This window comes from Oryctolagus cuniculus, chromosome 21, assembly GCF_964237555.1.
Source record: "Oryctolagus cuniculus chromosome 21, mOryCun1.1, whole genome shotgun sequence".
Taxonomy (NCBI): domain Eukaryota; kingdom Metazoa; phylum Chordata; class Mammalia; order Lagomorpha; family Leporidae; genus Oryctolagus; species Oryctolagus cuniculus.
In genome coordinates this window covers 7,898,277-7,922,549 of record NC_091452.1, presented here as the reverse complement: position 1 = coordinate 7,922,549, position 24,273 = coordinate 7,898,277, and the positions used below count along the sequence as shown (strand labels likewise).

The following is a 24,273-nucleotide window of genomic DNA, read 5'->3' as shown; positions in this document are numbered from 1 at the left end:
AGCCAGGAGCCAGGAGCTTCTTCCAGGTCTCCCACGTGGGTGCAGGGGCCCAAGGACTTGGGCCATCTTCTACTGCTTTCCCAGGCCATAGCAGAAAGCTGGATCGGAAATGGGATTCCAGCGCTTCAGGCCAGGGTGTTAACCCGCTGTGCCACACAGCTGGCCCTAAACAGGTAACTTTAATGATCTTTTTCTATCCTCCCCAGACAAAACACTTGGCCTCATGCCTGGCTGCCACACAGCAAACAGATCTAATTAAACTGCTCTTACTAAAAGGAAAGGGAGGCGGAGCTAAGCCCGGAGGAGTAGAGAAATAATTACGTATTTAATAGAGTTCAACTTTACTTCTCCCCGTCATGAATTGTCTCCAAAAGAAGAACTTGTTTTGCATATGATCTACATCCCCCCTCATGGACGGCCATGTAAAAGGAGAGTTAATCATCAGTGCCATCCTACCCACTCCCTAAGGCTAAACACTGCTTCATGCCAAGCAAGAGGAGTGATATAAACCTAGACCCCTTTGTAGAAACAAGCCTTTTATTCACACTCATTAGTCACTAACATCGGGTGAGTGCCTACGACATACACTCCAGCTTCTACAACATAAAGTCATTTTTCAATGCAAACTTTGCTTTTGCCTTTATAAAGGCAGCTTTGGCAAGTTACCCATTGATGCATATTTTCAAATTCAACATAGAATTCTAAAATTTATATATTTTTTGTTTTAGCAACATATTCAGCTTCTTATTATATTTAACTTACCAAAAACTGCTTTGTATCATATTATCTTAAAAACTTATCTTAAAAACTTAAAACATTTTTGGAAAATGTACAGGCCTTAAAATTTTCTAAAAACTCTGTAAATGTTATACATACTAATAATTAGGCAGCATAATATATTTACATTTATTTGACAGTTTAATGACATGGGTTCTTTTAGCATTGTTGACTGTGGAATTAAAGCAAGATAATTTTTAAAAATATTAATCTAGGGGCTAGTGTCATGGCTCAGCAGGTTCAAGTGCTACCTGTAGTGCTGACATCCTATATGGGCTCTGACTCATGTCCCAGCTGCTCCACTTCCAATTTAGCTCCCTGTTGATGCATTTGGCAAAGCAGAGGAGACGGCCCAAGTGCCTGGGCCCCTGCACCCACGTGGGAGACCCAGAGGAACCTCCTGGCTCCCGGCTTCCACTTGGCCTAGACCCAGTTGTGGCCATTTGGGGACTGAACTAGCAGATGGAAGATCTCTCTTTCTCTAACTTGCCTTTTAAATAAAATAAATAAATCTTTAAAAAAAGTATTAATCTAAAGAAAAGCTGGTATTCTGCAATTTCTGGTTTGAATCCCATATGCCTGTGAACAACGTTCTAAATCCCTTCTGGTACACTCCAGACTTGCAAAACCCATGATAGGGAATTCAGCTGTTAATAGATTTATAACAGAAAATACATTATTCTAGTATAAGATTCTTCTGAAAGACAACCTTTAAAGCTGGATTATTTCCTGAACTAATACAGAACGAAAGATAAGCAGTGGCCTTCTCAGGTTTGCAGTTTACGTAGTCAGTGCCGTGCAACAGAAACCCCGAGTGCCAGAAGGAGACCCGAGAGCGCAGAAGCAGAACTCAGGCCACATTCTTCTCCTGTATTTGGGCCACCACGTGAAAGACAAATCATTTTCCAAAACGATTAAGTACCCTCATCAATTAGCCAGCTAACATATCAATCCTCAAGAAAAAATGTAATAAGCTATTCTCTCCTAAGTGCCAGCTGTCAAAAACTATCAGAGTTAGTCAAAGCTTTCTAACGTTCCAATCAAATCACAAGATGGGTGGAAAGTCACTGCACAGAATCCATTAAGCTGCATTACTAAATGTCCACTGTTATATAAAAACTATAAATAACTCTGTACTTTAGGATTTTTTCAATTTGCTTTTCTTGAAGTAATAATGATGTTCTGCTTCAGTTAATAAAGTATTTTAGAGCTGCCTTTGTGTTTAATCCACAAACTCTTTCTGTGTGGAATAAAGACAGCAAGAAATAATCAAATCAGTGGAATTATAAGCATTCTTTGGAGTATCTTCTGTTAACAATTTTAAAAATCAAGAGGATCATCAGATAACATTACTAGGCTTAATAATCCAGTGAGTTAACTTTCCTTTGGGGGAACAAAATGCCGTTTCTGTAGAGGGCATCCAGGATTTTTCATGTATTTGTGAAGGAATTCAAATTCTGATGAAAGAAGCATCAATTAGTACAGGCTTAAAGAGAACAAGCCAATCACAACATTGCACAAATATGTTGTCCAAAAAAATGATTACTGGATAGGAGGGTCTGTTTCTGCAGATTAAAACAAGAGTCTTTCCTCTTTTACTGTTAGGTTGATCTATTTGTTGAGTTCAAGGCACAAATGAGCATGCTGATGGTTGAGACTTGCCCAAATAAGAGGATAAAGTAAGCTAGGAAGCACATTCAAATCACTAACACTGATGTAATTTTTTTTCCTGAGAAATTTTAAAGAGGTTTCTTTCTACGGTTTCTTGGTAAGTCCAGTTCTTCCTTGGTCTGAGGGATCCCCTTCTTGCTATAGTTTCTAGAATTATCAATAATCTCCTTTCTAGTGCGGTCCTCTGATTAGCAATACAGATACTTTCAAACAACAATTAAGAGAATACCCTTGGGAACAAAGAGGTCCAAGTTTGTATATTTTGTACAAGATAGGAACAATTTTCTTCATTAAAAAAAACTGTTTTTATTGTTTTAGATTAGCTAAAAAGAATCAGCTTAAGATAGATATGCTAACAATTTGAAAATTGAGTTTCTAAGTTATAGGCAAGATGTTTTGAAAAATATACTGAAACCAAAATGAAGTAGTAAAGCATGGCATATAAATGTAGTGTATTTCCCTTTAATCAAGGAAAACCAAAGAAACTTTCAACTTTGTTTAAATTAAGCAGACAGGAAGCACTTAAACTCTTGAATTTCAGGCTGGTGCTGTGGTGCAGCAGGTTAAGCCATGGCCTGCAGTGCCGGCATCCCCAGTGGGTGCCGGTTTGAGTCCCAGCTGCTCCACTTCCAATCCAGGTCCCCTTATGCACCTGGGAAAGCAGCAGAAGATGGTCTGGGCCCTGTACCCACATGGGAGACTTGGAAGAAGCTCCTGGCTCCTGGCTTCAGCCTGGCTTAACCCTGGTCATTGCAGCCATGTGGGTAGTAAACCAGCAGATGGAAAAATCTCTCTTTCTCCTTCTCTCTCTGTAACTCTTTCAAATAATAATAATAATAAAATCTTTAAAAGAACTCTTGAATTTCACTTGGACTCCTGTGCTTTTAGACATAATGTTCTATGATAATATTTTGTATTTAAAGTAACAGTCCCGGCCGGCGCCGCGGCTCACTAGGCTAATCCTCCGCCTAGTGGCGCCGGCACACCGGGTTCTAGTCCCGGTTGGGGCGCCGGATTCTGTCCCGGTTGCCCCTCTTCCAGGCCAGCTCTCTGCTGTGGCCAGGGAGTGCAGTGGAGGATGGCCCAGGTGCTTGGGCCCTGCACCCCATGGGAGACCAGGAAAAGCACCTGGCTCCTGGCTCCTGCCATCGGATCAGCGCAGTGCGCCGGCCGCAGCGCGCCGGCCGCGGCGGCCATTGGAGGGTGAACCAACGGCAAAGGAAGACCTTTCTCTGTCTCTCTCTCTCACTGTCCACTCTGCCTGTCAAAAAAAAAAAAAAAAAAAAAAGTAACAGTCCCATACTCTGGTTTCTCTTCACATCGTATAAATCTTTCACCTTTTACTATGTAACAATCCTCCAAGACTATCATATTATTATATATTTCAACATACAATAGATTTTTTGGTGAAAATACGTAATGATTCTTTAATATAATATTAGAATGTGAATACTTATTTAAAAAGAATGAATTTTCACACAAGATAATTATACAATTTTTAAATAGACATGATATATGCTCCAAGTTTTATTTTCCTTTAAATTATATAAATAGAACAAACATGGTATTCAAAATATTACAGTTTTTTGAATTCTACAGAAGAAAAAGAAACTGAAGTGAAACTGTAGGATATGCTGAACTTCAGATAAATGTTTCTTCAAAACAAGAGATATTAGTTGCTAAAAGATTCCTCTAAATTTAAAAAAAAAGATTAAGAAAAACATTAAGCCATTGTGTTACTACATTTTTTAAAAGCTACATGTTTCTTAATGGACATATGTTTACATGTACAGATAGTAAACTTAGTTTCCTGTCTCATAAAACTCAGAAGACACCAGCGATATCTAAACTAAAACAATAAAAGCCTTTACTTCATATTAAAAAAAATCTTGAAACTAAAATTTACCTTAACATCATCTTCCATGAAAACTTAACAAAGAATAGCTAATCTGAAAGCAAAATGTTGTGCAAATCACTTTCAAGAAAACAAACTCATTCTGGGATTGTGCTGTGAGTGCCAACTGAAACCCCGAATGACAGCATGTGACTCAAAGGATCAGGCGGTCCTCTCCTCCCTCCTGAATTACCTGACCAATCGAAGTCTGGTTCTGCTGTTTCAGAAAGCACTGTTTCTTACATTCCATCAGTTGTTCAAAATCACGCCACATTTTTGCTTGTTTCATATTTGGACCATGACTTTCTCGTACAGCTTTTTGTTTTTCCCGGAGTTTCTATGTTAAAAAAAAAATCAAGAATAATTAAATATCAGTTACAGAGACTTACTTCTAGGATCATAGTCAGAGAAATATGGTAGGTTTTGAACATTTGATGAATAGCAGTTTAAACCAGTTTCTCCTATCAAGTAGAGTTAAAAAGAACATAAAAATATAAAAGGGAAAAAGAGTGAAAAATAAAAGGAATCAGGAAAGGGGAGCAGTATCATGGTATAGAAAAAGAATGCAGGTTTTGGAAGTTGAAAGATTTGAGTTTCAACCTTGGCTTTGTTATTAACCGTAAGCAAGACTGAATTTCTCTGGATCTCCGTTTTCTCAACTGCCAATTAAGGCTAATAATAGGGGACAATAAAAGTATCTGCTTTATAAGATTTTTTTTCACATAACAATCGATATGGAAATACTTGATAAACTATCATGTGTTATGTATGTTATTATGTATTATACTAAATACTGTACTTAATGAAACAGTGGACATCTTATGTATGTTGAAATAAATCAGACTGTATGCAGATACTCCTCTGGGAGAAGTTACAATGATTTTTTTTTTAATTTACAATAATACATAGGCTAAAATCCTTATCAGAACTGGTTTTGTTACTAACGGCATACATGGTTCCATATGCCAAAACTGTTTTACTCATTGACTCCAAGACTATGAGCTGGAGTAAAATTTTTTTTTCAATAATTCACAAAAATATACTTTGGTTCTATGTTATGGAAAACAGAGGCAGGGTGATTGAAAGGAAGTGTAGGCATAAAGTCAGAGGCAAGGAAAGACATGACAGAAAGACAGGAAGAGAAAGAGACAGAGGGAGGAACAGGGAGGGAAGAGGAGAGAAAGGGGAAGGAAGAGATGAAAGTGCACATACAAGGATCACAGTGTGACGGAAACACCTACACTGACACCAAGTGTGAGAAAATCACCAAGAGCAACAGAAAAACAAGCAAAGAAACAAAGCAGACTACACGGGAACATCCTCGTCTTTTCCTCTTTTAGTATATGGCTGATCCAGTAATTGATCTAAGGACAAATGCTAATGGAACTTGTCCAAATAAGATGAGGCCCAGATTTGAATCACCAGATTCTACCCACCCCAGCAATGGATAATGAAAGCAAAATTAATAGCAAACAGCAAGAGAAAACAAAACAGAATTTAAAAAAATTCTTAAAAATTTTTTTGATGTAATATCTGGCATATGAATGCACATAAACAAAAACAAGAAGCATTTAGAAAGACAAAGTAGATTAATAATTTTAAGAATTGTGAACATGATTTTAAATTAAGTCAGTCACTAAACTGTAACTTTTCATATATTATTGAATAATTTCCTTATCAAAAATCCCAACAGCCTATAAAAGTTAACAGGATATGGGCATTGTCTGTATCAGAAATATTAAATTTAATTTGCTTCCTAATCATGTGTGTTTGAAACCTTTAAGAATACATCTGATTTTAGTATACAATTTATTTTAAACCTGTTATTTAATAGAGATTTACTCTGTTTATAGTTACCCTATACAAAAAGTATTTATTAGAGATTTCATTTTTTTTTAATGGGAGTGGGGTGGGGTGGGGTTTGGGGGTTGGATTAGCAGGAGAGAAATGTGGTTGGCCTCTGAGGCCCCTGGTTGTCCAGGTTTGGAGGCTAGGTTTGTTTTCTGTTTGTCTTGAAAATTTAGGTCTACTGTTCAAGTGAGGGAACTGAGGAGCTGTGCATCTTAAATGCTGTAGGTTAACATCTGGGGAATTAGAGAGTTATTGGCTTGTTTTGTGCAGTTGCTCATATTTGAGGTCAGACTGCTGCTACGTCAAAGCTCCTGCAGTAAAACATCACAATGACAGGGCAAAACATAATCTTTAGTGAGATTTAGCAGCTAAGTTTGGTCTGTGAAACAATTCAAGGTTTGATAAATATTGATAAATATTTCTGTGTATATAGCAGGTATTTTGGTACCTGTCAAGCAAACAAAAATATAAAGTACCTCTGTCATGTGAAAAAGGACATAATTTAACAGGAAATCTTTAGAAGAAAGTCAATTATTGACAATCATACTAAATCCTAAAATTCCCCACAAATCTCTAAATTACTGTGTAAAAGAATGTTTACAACTTTATTCAATTATGAAAACTATTTTTTCCTTTTTTTTTAAGTTTTATTTATTTTGAAAGGTAGAGTGACAGAGAGAGGGAGAGACAGATCTTCCATCCCTAAATGGGAACAATGACGGAGACTGGTCCAGGCCAAAGGCAGGAATCTGCCTTTCTATGGTGGGAGGGGCCTAAGCACTTTGGCCATTCTTCCCTGCATTCCCGGGTGCATTAACGGGAGCTGGATCGGAAGCAGAGCAGATAGTAATTGAACCAGAGTTCCAGTGTACAGAGGCTTAACCCACTGTGCACAATGCCAAGGCCCCATTTTTTTTTTATCTTCCACCTCCTCCTCCTCCTTTTTTTTTTTTTTTTTTTAAAGATTTAGTTATTTATTTGAAAGGCAGAGTTACACACAGAGAGAAGTAGAGAGAGACAGAGAGATCTTCCATCTGTTGGTTCATTCCCCAAATGGCTGCAACAGCAGGGGTGGGCCAGGCTGAGGCCAGGAGCTAGGAGCTTCTTCCTGGTCTCCCATGCAGGGAGCTGGATCAGAAGTGGAGCAGCCCAGTCTCCAACCAGAGCCCATATGGGATGCCGGCATAGCAGGTGGCGGCTTTACACACTACGACGCAGCAATGCCAGCCTCCATAATAGTTTTTTAAGGTGGAAAACACATCTACTCTATTTAGCAATTACTCCATTGTTTTCTCTATCAGTTTTTCCCTGAAATTCATCTTTAGAATACAATATTACTTACAGGCTTTATTTGTACTTTAAAAAAAGGCAAGTTTCAATGTACACATAATCATTTTAAGATTGCAAATTTGGGGCTAGCGCTGTGGCTCAGCGAGTTAACGCCCTGGTCTGAAGCACCGGCTTCCCATATGGGCACCGGTTCTAGTCCTGGCTGCTCCTCTTCTGATCCAGCTCTCTGCTATGGCCTGGAAAAGCAATAGAATATGGCCCAAGTGCTTGGGCCCTGCACCCACGTGGGAGACCTGGAGGAGGTTGCTGGCTCTTGGCTTCAGATGGGCACAGCTCAGCCGTTGAGGCCATCTGGGGAGTGAACCAGCACATGGAAGAGCTCTCTCTCCGTCTCTACCTCTCTCTATGACTCTTTCAAATCAATAATATAAATCTTTTAAAAAAAGATTGCAAATTCAATAATATTTGAACAGTGAAATAACATATCCATATATAGTCAATTCAAAGAAAAATTACAGCTAAACAATCCCTAATATACATGATGCTTCAAACTTAACCCCTGCATTAGAAAATCTAATAACAAAACTCAACTTTCAAAGGTGAAACTAAATAAAAAACATAAAAAATGGTGTATAGTGAAGCACGGTTCAGCTTCATTATGCAACACTGGTGTCAAATCACTGAAGATGATCTTAGAACTCATCTAGGTAATTTTATTTTTAAATTTCTCATCTCTTTCTTTCAGTTTAAACATGAGGAAATGAGCCTTACAGTGGTTAAGGGCTTGTCTAGAACCCCAGGCCAGACCATCTCTCCTCTGAATTGCTGATAAGTACAGGACTTCGTTTTTTTCCCTAAAAACAACAAAGTTGGAGTCTTTTTCAATGACTGCCAAAATGTGTTGTTCTATGAAGTCCTTTGGTTCAGCCCCGATGGCCAAGCCCTCAGCATCCACCACTTCTACTAGGAGTGGCCCTGAGAACTGAGAAAACAAGGTGCAGACACACATTCCCACTTCCGTAGCTTTCGTATGATCCTGGCAGACAGGAAGCGGGGTATCTCAACCAAGGCTTTTCAATTAATTTTCAATAACTAAACAAATCAATATTTGTAAAGGGCTTAGATCAGCACCTGGATAACAATAAGAGATTTGTGTTAAATAAAATTAATAAATTTATAAATGTAAGCTGAGATATCTGAGAAGAACGTGAAAATTGTAATGCAGGACACTATCATGAACTCTTACTTAAAAATAAATGATATTTTTTCTTTAAAAAAAATCCCTGTGCTTTCACTTTTATAAACCCAAATTCCTAAAGAAATTTTTTCAACTTTAAAACATTACCAATTTCCCCTGAAAAACTGTAATAAATCTTTTAAAAGAATTGCAATGTCATAGTCATATATTGAATGCCTCAATTAGACACATCTAAGAAATAAATAATAATTCTTACCTTTCCAAGGTTTTCTTGTTCAGCAATATTTTTGGTATACTGTTCCCTAGAGAGTCAACATAGTGACTTAGTTGCAATTTACTTTAGTTTATTTGAACACATAACTAATTATAAATTAACATGCCTATCTAAATTCCCATATATTTGACAATATAGTTTACGGTACTGGAATCAGAAGGAAAACTATTATCAAATGCTTTGTCTTTCCCCATGTTTAGTTCTAGTAAACAATAATTTACAGGAAAAAAAAAACAAAAAAAGCAAAATACTGCATAGAAAATTATGAGTATTAAAATCTTAAGTACTATTTCTGGTTAATCCATCCTTAAATTACATTTTGTTTTTGAAGAGACTTGGACAAGGAAGCATACAAATTTTAAATAACACGAAAGAGCATCTAACCCTGCAATTCCACTCCTAAGACGTCATCTCTTATAACTTAATGAACATAAAAACAAAAACTAATTACTTCACCAATACTTATAATAGTTAAAAATTTGCAAACAGACTAAGTGTCTGTGGAAAGGGAAATGTTTCAGTAAATTATGGTACATACATTCAAAGGAGTAATAGAGTTATACTTGTAAAAAAGGGTCGATCTATAAATACTGAAGTGCAGAGAATTCTAGATAAATTATTGAGAAAAACTGTATAAGTAGCATAATCTTATTTTATAATACATATAGATACATATGTACACATATACAAGATGCAACAGTAAATCCAAGAGAAGAGAATACAGCGTATTAAACAACACAGTAGTAACAGGAGACAATGCTGAGGCATGGCAATGTGGACAGTGTTTAATTTCTAGGCATACAATTTCACAGTGGTTACATTCTCTTTTTACAAATATTTCTTCTGTAAGGTAAAAAAAATCAACGTAAAAATAAAAAAATAAAAATAACACATTTTTAGTAACAAGTTCAATTACATTTTAATACCACCCAAGACAAAAAGCGAGATTTAAAGTAGGTGATAAGGACAAAGAGTAAAGGGTGAGGACAAAAGAATGAATGACAAAGAAGGTAAGAGATTTTAGATTTTAGATCTGAATAGAACCAGACTAGGTTCTGCTTTGTGTAAAGCTACACTGCACTATTTAAGAAGAAATTAGAAATTAGATAAGGACATAGCAACCAAGGTGAAGGAAATTATGCATTTATGCAAAAAGGAGGTAAAAGGAATTAGAGAGAATGTAGATTAAGTGCCCAAAGTTCGTTTTTTTTTTTTTCCAAGATTTATTTATTTATTGGAGAGGCAAAGTTACATAGACAGAGAGACAGAGAGGGAGGTCTTTCATCCATTGGTTCACTCCCCAAATGGCCACAACAGCCAAAGGTGGGCAGATTTGAAGCCAGGAACTAGGAACTAGGATCTTCCTCCAGGCCTCCAAGCAGGTGCAGGGGCCCAAGCACTTGGGCCATCTTCTACTATTTTCCCAGGCCATTAGCAGGAAGCTGTATGGGAAGTGGAGGAGCTGGGACTCGAACTGGCACCCATATGGGAAGCCAGCACCACAAATGGAGGCTTAACCTACTACACAACAGCGCTGGCCCCTCTTTTTTTTTTTTTTTTTTTTAAGATTCATTTTTATTTCTTTGAAAGACAGAGTTGCAGAGAGAAAGGAGACACACGCACACACACACACACACAGAGGTCTTCTATCTGCTGGTTCAGTTTCAAGGGTTCTTACAGAGCTGAAAAGAATGGGGAATCTGAGCACAGGAAGAAGACTGGAAAGGAGTGAACACGATCCTCATAAACCCTCGTTTTGCCCTTAAAATTTATGAGACAAACAGCTTGCCTTTCCAGTTCTCCCATGAAAGACAGCTAGGAGGGTGTAAATGGCATATTACTGAAGAAGAATGTATGGTTATAGATGAAACAGCTCTAAAGACTTAATTTATTACACTAGGCCTGAGAAATAACCAAATTGCTTCAGAATTTCCATTTATATAAAATCCTCTCAAGAAATCCACATGCTCAGAAAGAATATATATAATATACCAATATATTAGCATATAATTTATAAATACTAATATATAAAATATCATGTCAATATATTATTATATATAATTATACACAATTAGTATCATGTATATTAATATACTTATATACTTATATGTGTGTGTATATATATATATATACACAGAAATATATATACTAAAGCCTAATTTTAATTTATGCAAGAAATAATTTTGGAGCACCTCTATGTGTCAAGTATGCCCTGGGATTTCAAGCAGAAACCAGGACAGATAAGGCCCTTGCCCTATAGGAATTCATGCCATGTATCTCCAAAGCACCACTACATCCATATATTCAACTTGATCAAATATATATATATATATATATATATATATATATATATATATACTATTCTCATTTTATAGACAACAAAGTGACCTGCTCAAGGTTACATAATCAGGAACTGGAAAAAACAGGTTGGAAAAGAGTTTTATGTGTCTCTCTCCAGCTCTCTGAACTAAAACATGCTTTTTGAATGAAATTTAAATTTATAGATAAATCTTTCAGGACTAAGTTGATTTTTAATTCCTTTGGGCTTACCAAAAAAGATCATAAAAGTTGGAAATGGAGAGGGCTGCCATTGCAGCACAGTGGGCATCCAATATAAATGCTGATTAGGGTCCCAGCTGCTCTATTTCAGGTTCAGCTCCCTGCTGTGGCGTGGGAAAGCAGCAGGAGATGGCCCAAGTGCTTGGGAGAAATTCTTGGCTCCTGGCTTCCGACCTGGCTCATCCCTGGCTCTTAGGACCATTTGGGTAGTGAACCAATGGACGGAAGTTCTGTCTCTCCCTCTCTCTGTAACTCTGCCTTTCTTTTCTTTCTTTCTTTTCAAAACTTATTTGAAGTATTTTTTAAAGATTTATTTATTTGAAAGGCAGGGTTACAGAGAGGTAGAGGCAGAGAGAGAAGTCTTCCATCAGCTGCTTCACTCCCCAGATGGCTATAATGGCCAGAGCTGAGCCAACCCGAAGCCAGGAGCCAGGAGCCAGGAGCCAGGAGCCTTTTCTGGGTTCCCCACATGGGTGCAGGGGCCCAAGCACTTAGGCCATCTTCTGCTTTCACAGGCCATTGCAGAGAGCTGAATCAGAAGTGGAGCAGCTGGGACTAGAACCAGCGCCGGTATGGAATGCTGGCACTGCAGGTGGTAGCTTTATCTGCTACACCACAGTGCTGGCCCCTTTAAAAAAATTATTTATTTATTTATTTTATTTTATTTTTAAGATTTTATTTCTTTATTTGAGCATCAGAGTTACAGACAGTGAGAGGGAGAGACTGAGGAAAAGGTCTTCCTTCTGTTGGTTCACTCCTTAAATGGCTACAATGGCCAGAGCTGTGCCAATCCGAAGCCAGGAGCCAGGTGCTTCTTCTTGGTCTCCCACGTGGGTGCAGGGGCCCAAAGATCTGGGCCATCTTCTACTGCCTTCCCAGGCCATAGCAGAGAGCTGGACTGGAAGAGGGGCAGTTGGGACTAGAACCAGTGCCCATATGGGATGCCGGTGCCACAGGCAGAGGATTACTGTGCACGGTGCCAGCCCCAAATATTTATTTATTTATTTGAAAGGTGGAATTAGAGAGAGGCAGAGAGAGAGAAAGAGAGAAAGAAAGATAAAGAGGTCTTCCATCCACTGGGTCATTCCCCCAAATGGTCACAGTGGCCAGGGCTGAGCCAGGCCAAAGCCAGGAGCTTCTTTTGGGTCTCTCATATGGGTGCAGAGGCCCAAGTACTGGGCCATCTTCAGCTGCTTTCCCAGGCACATTAGCAGGGAGCTAGATGGGAAGTGGAACAGCCAGGACTTGAACCAGTGCCCATATGGTACGCTGACATCATAAGCAGTAGCTTTACCCGCCAAAAAAGTCTGCCCTTCAAATAAATAAATAAACTCTTAAAAAAGGGGGTATGTGTGTGTCTGGAAGTGGGCATTTAGTCTAGTGATCAAGATGCTGGTATCTCCTATCACGGGAGTGTCTGATTTCATTTACTAGCTCTGGCTCCTGATTCCAGCTTCCTGCCATTGCAGACCCTGTAAGGAGCAGTGATGGCTCAAGAAAATGGATTCCTGCCACCCATATGGGAGACCTGGATTGTGTTCCCAGCTCTCGGCTATGGCTACAGCCATAGTTCAACCCAGGCTCAGCTCTGGCCATTTGTATAGTAAACTATTATTATTTGGGAATTATCTAAGTCTCTCAAAAAACAAAAAAAAAAATTGTGTTTATATTTTAAACTTGTATCAGTGAGTTTAGAATACAACTGTCTCCACCTTATTAACAATACTCAAATTAAAATTTATTATTACTCATTTTATTTATTTGAGAGAGAAGGATACAGAGACAGAGAGAGAGCTCACATCCACTGGTTCACTTCCCAAATGCCGAAGAGTTGGGCCTTTAGTACAAGCTTTGCACATGCACGCAGTGATCTGATCCCCAGAACAAGCCTTGGCAGGAAGCTGGGCTTGAGAGCATCACGGTCACGTGATCTGATCCCCAGAACTTGCCTCAGCAGGAAGCTGGGCTTGACAGCATCACGGTCACGTGATCTGATCCCCAGACCGCGCCTCGGCAGGAAGCTGGGCTTGACAGCATCACGGTCACGTGATCTGATCCCCAGACCGCGCCTGGGCAGGAAGCTGGGCTTGACAGCATCACGGTCACGTGGCACAGTCACCCTACCTTCTCTCTACCTTCCTCCTCTTTCTTTTTTTCTTTTCTTTTTTTTTCTTTCTTTAAAAAAAAAAAAGATTTATTTATTCATTTGAAAAGTCAGAGCTACAGAAGGAGATAGAGATAGAGAGATAGAGAGCGAGAGCGAGAGCGAATCAAGTTCTTCCATCCACTGGTTCATGCCACAGTGGCCAGGGCTGAGCAAGGCCAAAGCCAGGAACCAGGAGCTTCATCTGGGTCTCCCAGTGAGTGGCAGGGGCCCAAGCACTAGGGCCATCTTCCGCTGCTTTCCCAGGCTCTTATCAGGGAGCTAGCTTGGAAGCAGAGCAGCTGGGACACGAAGTGGCACCCATATGGGGATGCCAGCATTGCAGATTGTGGCTTTACTCACTATACCACAATACTGGCCCCACGGCATGATATTTTCTACACGAGAACTATGGAATGATAAAGGTTTATCATGATTTTTAAAATGATGAAGAACTGGCTAGGAAATTGATCAGAAAATCAACAGGTAGTTCAGGAGCATTTATTTTCTCCTTTACTGTTTATATGGATGACTTCGGAAGAAATAGAACCTAATTTTCAAAATTTTAAGTTTTTTTAGAGCAAAATTAATTCTTCTCATTTCTTGGGATTGATCACATAGATTTTATAAAAGAAAAGTTTACATTCAAAGAAAGGATATGAAAAAGTACATTTTAAGTTTAATATATTAGTGTGTACAAGTATAAGAAAAAATTTTCTGTTGATAGGATATTTTCAGTCTGACTTGCATTCCAGTACATTATGTAAAGTATTATACAAATCAGACTCTAAAAGAACTATATTTCTTAGATTCCCTTTTGAAACAATGTATATGGCACTTAAAATCTCAATCACAATCCAGAATAAATATAAACCCTACTCTATAAGTTCTTACTGTATGGTAAATCAAAACATTTGAATTGTGATGAGGAGTAAAGAAAGTTTATCTTGCTCAGCTATTTCATTTTATCACAGCGGCAATGCAACTCAAAATGTATTTTTAAGGCAGGATTTGATTTATTATAGTATGGCACAAGCAATCGGGATTACAAAAAATGACCATATAAGGAGTGAGCAGTATTTACAAACCTTTCTCATTTTGAAGGCTGGCACACTGCAATCACATAGTTTCTAGTTAAAATGCAATCATCACACTCACAATTAGCAGGCAGATGACTAGAGTCCAGGCCATGTGGGGCTTTAAGAGACCAATTTTAGTGCTTATAAAAAGCAACCATAAAATTATACAAATTCCTTAAAGGGGGAAATGAGGAGTTACTGCTTAATGATTATAAGAATTTTTGTCTGGGATGATAAAAAATTTTGGAAACATATAGTGGAGATGGTTACATGACACTGTGAATATAATCAATATCAATGAATTGTACACTTAAAAATTGTTAGGGGCGGGGGCTGGCGCTGTGGCATAGCAGGTTAAGCCTCCGCCTGCAGTGTCGCATCCCATATGTATGTCAGTTTCTCTTTAACTTCCAAATTAAACAAAACTTAAAAAATAAAAATAATTAAGGTAGTAAATTTATTTACTTATTTGAAAGTCAGAGTCACAGAGAGAGAGATTTCTTTCACCTGCTGGTTTACTCTCTAAGTTGTCACAATGGCCAGGGCTGGGCAAAGCCAAAGTCAGGAGCCTGGAACTCCATCTGGGTCTCCCACATGGGTGGCAGGGGCCCAACGACATGCGCCATGATCTGCTGTTTTCCTAAGCACATTGGCAGGGAGCTAGGTCAGAAGTGGAGCAGCTGGGACTTGAACTGACGCCCATATGGGATGCCAGCATTTCAGGCAGTAGCTTAATCTGCTGAGCCACAATACCTGCCCCTAAGGTGGTAAATTTCATGTTATATATTTTTTTACTAAATAAAGAAAATATGTAAGAGTAAGTATGGTTCTGGGGCCAGCTTTGTGGCTCAGCAGGTTAAGCCACAGCCTGTGATACCAGCGCTCTGTTTCAGAGTGCCAGTTTGTCCCAGCTACTGTGTTTCTGGTCTAGTTCCCTGCTAATGTGCCTATGAAAGCAGTGGATGATGGCCCAAACACTTGGGCCCCTGATGCCCATGTGGGAGATCTAAATAGAGTTCTAGACTCCTGGCAGTGAACTGGCTAAGTCTGACCATTATGGCCATTTGGGGAGTGAACAGTGGATGAAAATTTCTCTCTGTCCCTCAGTCTCCTTCTCTGTTATTCTGCTTTCAAACAAATAAATCTTTTTAAAAAATTATATGTATTACTACTTAGTTAACATCCATGAGATGTTTAACAACACTTAGACATAAATAATATCTGCTTATTAAAATAATCTAAACGTGTATACTTTTATCTCAAACATAAAACTTGTATAGGTGAAAGCATTAAATAACCCTATGTAAAATAGCAAAATTACTTGCCTAATTGCCTTTCTTTTTTCTTGTTGATCAGAAGAGACATATGCCTTCATCTCATCAGTAGCACGACGAAGCTGAACTTCCAGGTTCTAAACGGAAAGACATATTAAGGACATGTTTGATACACAAAAACCTCAGAAAATGTTTGATCGCCTTTCTTCATCCTACCTTAATCATACAATTTGTATAATGGTATCTACTTTCTTCTTGAAGACATTCTTCACGGAGTCCTCTAACTTCCTACAATACAAAGTTTTAAATGGGCAATATTACTGAGAGGATACATGCAAAAAGAATGACTTCAAATGTATAACAAAAGAATTACCTTCAGATTCATTCCCTCTTCTGCAATTTTAGTACAGCTTACTCTAACAGCATAGGTTTCAATCTTTTCTAGAGATTACGCATATAACTCTAAAACTGGAAGTTTCATTTATTCACTTGTTAAGTACCCACAATGTATCCAGCACCATCCTATATGGTGAAGACACAGTGGTGACCAAGGCAGACTGGCAACTGCTCTCATTCAAGCAGGAAACAGGCACAAACAAGGAAGCATGTAATGGACATTATTTCAGATGGGAATAAGTGTTATGAAGAAAAAATAGCAGTCTGATGTGTCGGAGAGACAAGGTGGAGCAGGGTGGAGAGTGGAGTGGGAAATCCCAGCAGAGCCATCAGAGAAGACTTCTAGAAGGAGGTGACATCCAGGCTGGGATCTGCCTGATGAAGAGGAGAGAGCACAGCAGACTGGGCTGCAGAGTATCTCAAGCAGAAGGAAAAGCACGTGGTGAAAACGAGCGTGGTGTCTGCAGTTCAGGAAAAGGCCAGCCAGTCTTGTGGGGGCTCTGCAATGAGTAGGGCACTGGAAGCGAATGAGACAGGTGGAGCCTGGCACACCATAGTTTGGAAGTTAGATTTTTAAATGCAAAGCTTCTTTGTTTGCTCTACGTAGAGTCAACTAGAGGAGAATAATAGTGGAAGTGGGAAAGGTGACTGTGGGAGTACAGGCAAGAGATGAGACGCTTTGGACTTTGGCAGTAGTAGTACAGAGGAAAATCCAGGATTCACACATGAAGTTTAAAGAAATAAAGATCTCTGGGGCTTAAGAGACAGGCTCAAGAGATGATAATAAGATTTGGGAGTCTTTTGACAATGGATAGTGAAAATGTACATGCACACAGGCAGTTTTTGCTAAACTGTTAAAAGAAAATGCTTCTTACCTGTTCTAATTTAGATCGATTGCTTTCGAGGCCTGCTGCACAGCTATCATACTGGGATTTCTTTTCATCACACTCTTGGGTTAGCTCCTAATACGAAAAGAGCAAATGATTGAATAAGTACAAAACAAAGGCCTAAAATGTGGCTCTGAAACAATGCATGCCCTTGTCAGTCTTGTAACTTAACTCTAAGCTTCTTGGCGTACTTAAGAGTTATTTATACAACAATCAGACATTTGAGAATTATGACAGATGAAGGTGCTGATAAGAATAATATCTGCCATGTATTGAGCTGTGTGCCAGGTTCTTTATTAGGAGCTGGAGATACAACAGTGAACAAAACAGCCAAAAATTCTTCCCCTTAAGTAACGTTCAGACAAGTAAACAGGTTGCTGAGAGCTATGATCAGCAAATACAAGGTGTTATAGGAGCACACAGCCCTCTCATGGACCTAACACCCAGGCTTGGGGATCAGTGGGGCCAACTTCCTGGAGGAACTGATATCTAAATTAAGCATGATGGATTAGTAAAGGAATGACTGGGGGAATGGGAAGAGAGTGGTTTTTTTTCTTTCTTTTTTTTTTTTTTCAAGGAACACTATGTATGAAGGAATTAAAGCTAAAGAGAACAAGAACAATTAAGGTACTTACAAGCAGTTTACTATGCTTAAGCATGGTGGGAGAGGAGGTTGACAACTTAGGCAGGAGTCCTATCAGAAGAACTACATCTGAAGTGTACCCTTGACAGTAACTAAATCTCACAACAGCCCTTTGAAGGAGGTATTAGTACCCTCATATTATGCTTGCAGAGTTTCAGGAGGCCAAGTACCTTGCCAATGACTATACTGCTGGAAAGGGGTGGAGTTAGATTTTGAGTTCAGGTTGGTTAAGTATATATTTTTTAAAATTTATTTATTTGAGAGGCAGAGTTACAGACAGAGAGGGAGAGACAAAAAGAAAGGTCTTCCATCTGCTGGTTCACTCCCCAAATGGCTGCAATGGCCAGAGCTGGGCTGATCCAAAGCCAGGAGCCAGGAGCTTCTTCTCCCCGTGGGTGCAGGGGCCCAAGCACTTGAGACACAAGCAGGGAGCTGGATTGGAAGAGGAGCAGCTGGGACTTGAATTGGTGCCCATATGAGATGCTGGTGCTGCAGGCAGAGGCTCAGGCTACTAGGCCACAGCGCCAGCCCCTGGTTAAGTAGTTTTAAACAGTCTTCAAATGTAGTATCTTAAATGAGAGAATTTGAAAATCTGCTACAAACATCTAGACATGCAAAAAATATCTGCAAATGCCTGATAAGGTAGAGCAAACATCTTTTAAAATCTACAGCAACATAGGACCCTCAAGGAAGTATGAGGAATTACCAGGGTCAGAAATAGAGGATGACACTGAGGCTGGAGAAGAAGTTGGGACGGTCAGTGTTGGTAACGGGGATTTCAACGTCTCAACAGACACAGATACAGGAAGCTAGGACTGAAGACTCCTTAGGAAGTCCAGGTTTTCACCTTGGGAATTTAGGAGTAGAAGGTTACACTAACCTGAGAATGACCTTCATTTCACACAGCAGTTTCTTTGGAAACCAGAGTTAACATGATGAGTAATGGTGTGTGTGCTGCTTTTTTTATGTGGGCCTGCATCTGGGCTGGGTGATGAGCACCATGCAAAAGACTTCTAGAAAAGAGGAGCTGTGGCTTTATGTATCAAAGTGACCTCAGATACCTAAGCCTCTCAAGGGAGACGGGTATACACACCCTAAGTGGGAGAGGGATAGCAGAGGTTCACTTTGTCGTGCCAGGCCTCTTAATGGATGGCTATGCTACAGTTGATGAAGCCTCTTTTGGTCTGTGAGTCTGAGGGCCTGTTGGGTCAGTACACAGTGATGTTGCAGCAGGTGTGGGTGGAACACAATAGCTTGTCCTCAGACAGGTATGGGTTTGAATTTACCTTACCCACATGGTCTACAAACTAGCACGCTGAGACATTAGCTCATAATGAGCTCCAAGCTTATGATATTGCTAAAACACCCAGCAGGGCAACTACAAAACCACTATGGAGGGACACACCCTCCATCTTGGCTGCCAGGATTCAAGAGACAAAATCCTGTTAAAGGTAAGCTCATAGTCCAAAGGTATAGAACACCAGGAAACAATCAGTCTACTAGGAATGAGAATCAGAGGATAAAAACATCAGCAGAGCTCCACCTTAAGGAACTTTGCACACCAGAAATAAGTTTAAATATGCTTAAAATAACAGAAACTACAAAAGAAAACAAAAATTTAAAAAATACAGTGAAAAAAATAAAAATGAAAAAGATAATCATTGAAATAAAAAAAAAGTAAGTGAGGAGCAGGTGGTTAGCTTAGTGGTTAAACGTATCAAAATTCCTAGGTTCCATACCAGGCTCGGGCTCCTGATTCCAGCTTCCTGCTAATGCAGACCTTAGAAGACAGAGTGATAGCTCAAGCATCCAGGGTCCTGCCACTCCTGACTTCAGTCTTGGCCCAGTACCTGGCTGGCTAGTCCCAGCTATTGTGGGCATGTAGAGTGAACCAGTGGATGGGAGTTCTCTGTCTCAGCCTCTCAAATAAGTAAATTAAAATTCAAAAAATTAAATGGGTGGAATAAACCTAAGATCAGACACTGCTGAGGAGATAAACGGATGAACTTGAAAACAAAATTAAAGGGGCAGGCATTTGGCATAGCAGTTAAGATGCCCATTTCGGGGTCGACACCGTGGCATAGAGGGTAAAGCTGCCACCTGCAGTGCCGGCATACCATGTGGGTGCCGGTTTGAGTCCCGGCTGCTCCACTTCCAATCCAGATCTCTGCTATAGCCTGGAAAAACAGTAGAAGATGGCCCAAGTGCTTGGGACCCTGCACCCATGTGGGAGACCTGGAAGAAGCTCCTGGCTTCTGATCAACATAGTTCTGGCCGTTGCAGCCATCTCTGGGAAGTGAATCAGCAGAGAGAAGACTTTCTCTTGCTTTCTCTGCCTCTGCCTCTCTGTAACTGCCTTCCAAACAAGTGAGTCTTTTTTCTTTTTTTTTTTTTCTTTTTCTTTTTTTTGACAGGCAGAGTGGATAGTGAGAGAGAGAGAGAGACAGAGAGAAAGGTCTTCCTTTGCCGTTGGTTCACCCTCCAATGGCTGCCACGGCTGGCGCGCTGTGGCTGGCGCACCGCACTAATCTGAAGGCAGGAGCCAGGTGTTTTTCCTGGTCTCCCATGGGGTGCAGGGCCCAAGCACTTGGGCCATCCTCCACTGCACTTCCCGGCCACAGCAGAGAGCTGGCCTGGAAGAGGGGCAACTGGGACAGAATCCGGCGCCCCGACCAGGACTAGAACCCGGTGTGCCCGCGCCGCTAGGTGGAGGATTAGCCTAGTGAGCCGCGGCGCCAGCCATAAGTAAGTCTTAAAAAAAAAAAAATGTTCATGTCCCATACTGGGACATGAGCGAGTTTGGTCTCTGGCTCTGGGGATACCTGAGTTTGGTTTCTGGCTCAAGTAATTAACTGGATACTTGCCACTGTGTGGAAGACCTGGACTGAGTTCCTGACTCCTGGCTTCTGTTCCAGCTCAGCCCCAGCTGTTGTGGGCATCTGGAGAGTGAACTAATGGAGAGAAGATCTCCCTCTCTTCAGTGTGCTCTCTCCCTCCCTCCCACCCCCAATCCTTCAAATAAATAAAGAAAAAGAAAAATGGAGCTGAAGAAATTATCCAAAATTCAACACAATGAAAATATAAAAGTAGATTAAATAAGCAGGGAACAGAGTAATTATGTCTGCCATATATCTAATAGAAGTGGCTGGAAAGCAGACTAGGAAAAAAGCAAGGGAGAGAATATCTGCAGGTATTACACAGAATTATTCAAAAATTAATGGAGGACATAAAAAACTCACAAACTGGGACCGACACTGTGGCGCACTGGGTAAGACTGATGCCTGCAATGCCAGCACCCCACCTGGGAGCTGCTTCATGTCTCAGCTGCTCCACTTCCAAGAGACATAGATAATAAATAAATAATAGATATTTATTTATTCATTTGAAAGAGTTACAGAGAGAGAGAGAGACGGAGAGACAGAGAGAAATAGAGATCTTCCATCTGCTGGCTCACTTCCCAGATGGCCAGCACTGGGCTATGCCAAAGCCAGAAGCGAGGAGCTTCTTCTGGGTATGTATTGGCAGGGGCCCAAACACTTGGGCCATCTCCCTTTGCTTCTTCCCAGGCCACTAGCAGGGAGCTGGATCAGAAGTAGAGCAGCTAGGACTTGAACTGGAGCCCATATGGGATGCTACTGTTGCAGGCAGCCACTTTACTCGCTATAGCACAACGTTGGCTCTCCATAAATACATTAAAAAAAAACCCACAAATTTTAGCAGAGTAAATGAAATAAAATCTATACTTAGATCATGGTAATGAAACCTGGACATCAAAATAAAAGATAAAAATATTAAAACCAATTATAGGGAAGATCTTATCTTAAAAGAAGTGATAATAAACTGATAGCAGATCTTTCCACAAAATAAAGAGAAAGCAGTGAAAATATTCTTTTCCTGACCAAATCATTATGTAAGAAGAAGAAGAAAAAGGTTTATTTATTGTGACGATTCTTTACTGAGACAATCACTGAAAGAAACAAAGCAAGGAAACAATTTCAGGAAGAAGGAAACTAGATCCAGAAGGAAGGAGTAACATCCAAGCAGAAATGGTGAGAACTGCTAAATATGTGGGTGAATATAAACAGGAAACGATTATATAAAGTAGTGACTATAATAGTAACAACCACAAAAACTACTTTTAAGAGATGTAGAAAAAGGAAGGAAATAAAATGCCAGAGGATAACAACACACGTACAAGGCACAGAGAGGGTGTGAAATTCTTCTAAGGTCCTGTATTGTTGGGGAGATATACTGATTAAATCTAGACTTAATTAAGTCAGGAATATACATTAAAAATTTAAGAGTAAACCATATCAACATAAAAGTAGAAGACAGAAAAGGAAATAAATGAGAAAAAAAGAAAACATACAGTGGGTGTTTAGACTAGCAGTTAAGATGCTGGTTAAGATGCAGTGTCTGGGTTTAATCCCTGTCTGCAGCTCCTGACCCCAGCTTCTTACTAATGCAGACCCTGGGAGGTGGCAGTCATTGCTCAGTAGCTGGATTCCTGCCACCCATGTGGCAGACCTACATTGTATTCCAAGGTCTGGGGTGAGGCTCAGTACATTTTAGGAATGAATGAGTGGATAGGAACTCTGTCTCTGTTGCTATCTCTCTTCCTTGCAAATAAATAAATAAAAAATGAAAAGAAAAAAGCAAGACTGGTACAATGGAGGGTAGAAAATAGTACAGTAAATAGGATGTACAAAGAGAAAAAATTCAAATATAATCAAAATAAATAGATTGAATTCATCAATTAAAACAGATTTTCAAAATGGCTGCAACAAATCACACCCACACAAAATCCAGCTCTACATTATTTATGAGACATATGAAGGACATGGAAAACTGGAAATAAAAAGACATACCAAGCAATACAAATCATAAGGAAGCTGGCATACCCACTTTAAAGAAGGGACAAAATAAAACTCCTAGGCAAAAAGCATTTCCAAGAATAGAGTTAAGAAACATAAAATGTGTAATTTACCAAGAAGAAGTTTGTTTCTGTTTTTTGGTTTTAAGAGAGGCTGATCTTCCATCTGCTGGTTCACTCTCCAAATGGCAGCACCTGGGGCTGGGCCAGATCAACGCCTGGAATTCCATCCAGGTCTCCCACATGGGTGGCAGGGACCCAAGTACTTGGGCCATCTTCTGCTGCTTTCTGAAGTACCTTAACAGGGAGCTGATTCGGAAATGGAGCAGCTGGGACTTGAGTGCCATGGCATCCACACAGGATGCTGTGTCTTTGCAGGCAGTGGCTTAACATGCTGCAACACAACGCTGGCCTCCAACCAGGAAGCTTTCGGTTTTTTGGTGTGGTAAAATACACATGACATAACATTTGCCTTTTCAACCACTGTCAAGTATATAATTCAGTGGCTCAAATACATTCACAATGTTGTGCAACTATCACCGTCATCCATCTCCAAACTCTTAGCTTCTGAAAAAGTCTCACTGAATCTGGTAAACAACGACTCTGATTCACTAGGAAATTCTGAAGGAAGAAAACTGCTCTGATGCACAGAGAGAACCCTGCACTCAATAGCTGGAAAATACACATTGGTTTCAAGATCAAGTCACTAAAAAAATTGGGTTGACTTCTGATCTCGCCACATTTTTTTTTTTTTTTTTTTTTTTTTGACAGGCAGAGCGGACAGTGAGAGAGAGAGACAGAGAGAAAGGTCTTCCTTTGCCGTTGGTTCACCCTCCAATGGCTGCCGCGGCCGGTGCACCGCACTGATCCGAAGGCAGGAGCCAGGTGCTTCTCCTGGTCTCCCATGGGGTGCAGGGCCCAAGCACTTGAGCCATCCTCCACTGCACTCCTGGGCCACAGCAGAGAGCTGGACTCTCCAGTCACATTTAATCCTGGAAGATTATGTAGCTACCCTTAAAAAAATCTTAAGGAAAGAAAACATGATCTAACAATCAAGCTAAAGTTGAAATATTTAGGTGATAAACTCTGGACCATACAAAACTCGTCATTCTTCTGAGCTTTTGTGTCTTCTAGAGGACAAGTTAAAGACAAGCAACAAAGGAAGGTGAAAGGATTGGTAATGAACACAGAATATAACAATGACAGGTCTAACACTGAGAACTAAGGTATCAGAAGAGAATGTGAAAGTTACATGCCCTGAAAAGGTAAAAATGATACAGCCAAGACTGTAGGGAGAAGCAGAAAAGAAGGTGGAAAGTAGAATAAGTAACTAGTGCCTTCAATTTTTTAATTGCTGGGTGGGCAGCGGGATATCAAAGGTTATCATTTAAAGTTAACAATCAAGTCACAGTGTAAGCACACAGTACAGAGACAACGCAGGTGTGGTGCTGTGGTGGAGCAGGT

At 39.9% G+C, this 24,273-nt stretch overlaps 1 protein-coding gene across 6 annotated transcripts in view; it reads right to left on the bottom strand.

Moving 5' to 3' along the window:
- Positions 1–3,943: 3,943 nt before the first annotated feature.
- Positions 3,944–24,273, bottom strand: part of IFT81 (intraflagellar transport 81) — a 128,726-nt gene continuing 108,396 nt past the window's right edge. For 5 of the 6 annotated variants that reach the window (XM_070066172.1, XM_070066173.1, XM_051826756.2 and 2 more), the window contains 6 exons: positions 17,282–17,368; positions 16,227–16,298; positions 16,062–16,147; positions 8,938–8,983; positions 4,536–4,679; positions 3,944–4,140 (listed from right to left, as the gene is read on the bottom strand). In XM_070066172.1, the coding sequence (XP_069922273.1) occupies positions 4,090–4,140; positions 4,536–4,679; positions 8,938–8,983; positions 16,062–16,147; positions 16,227–16,298; positions 17,282–17,368 (486 nt within the window). In that variant the 3' untranslated portion in view covers positions 3,944–4,089. Of the gene's footprint in view, positions 4,141–4,535; positions 4,680–8,256; positions 8,338–8,937; positions 8,984–16,061; positions 16,148–16,226; positions 16,299–17,281; positions 17,369–24,273 lie in introns of those variants that run through there. The other variant, XM_070066174.1, reaches the window with a different exon arrangement.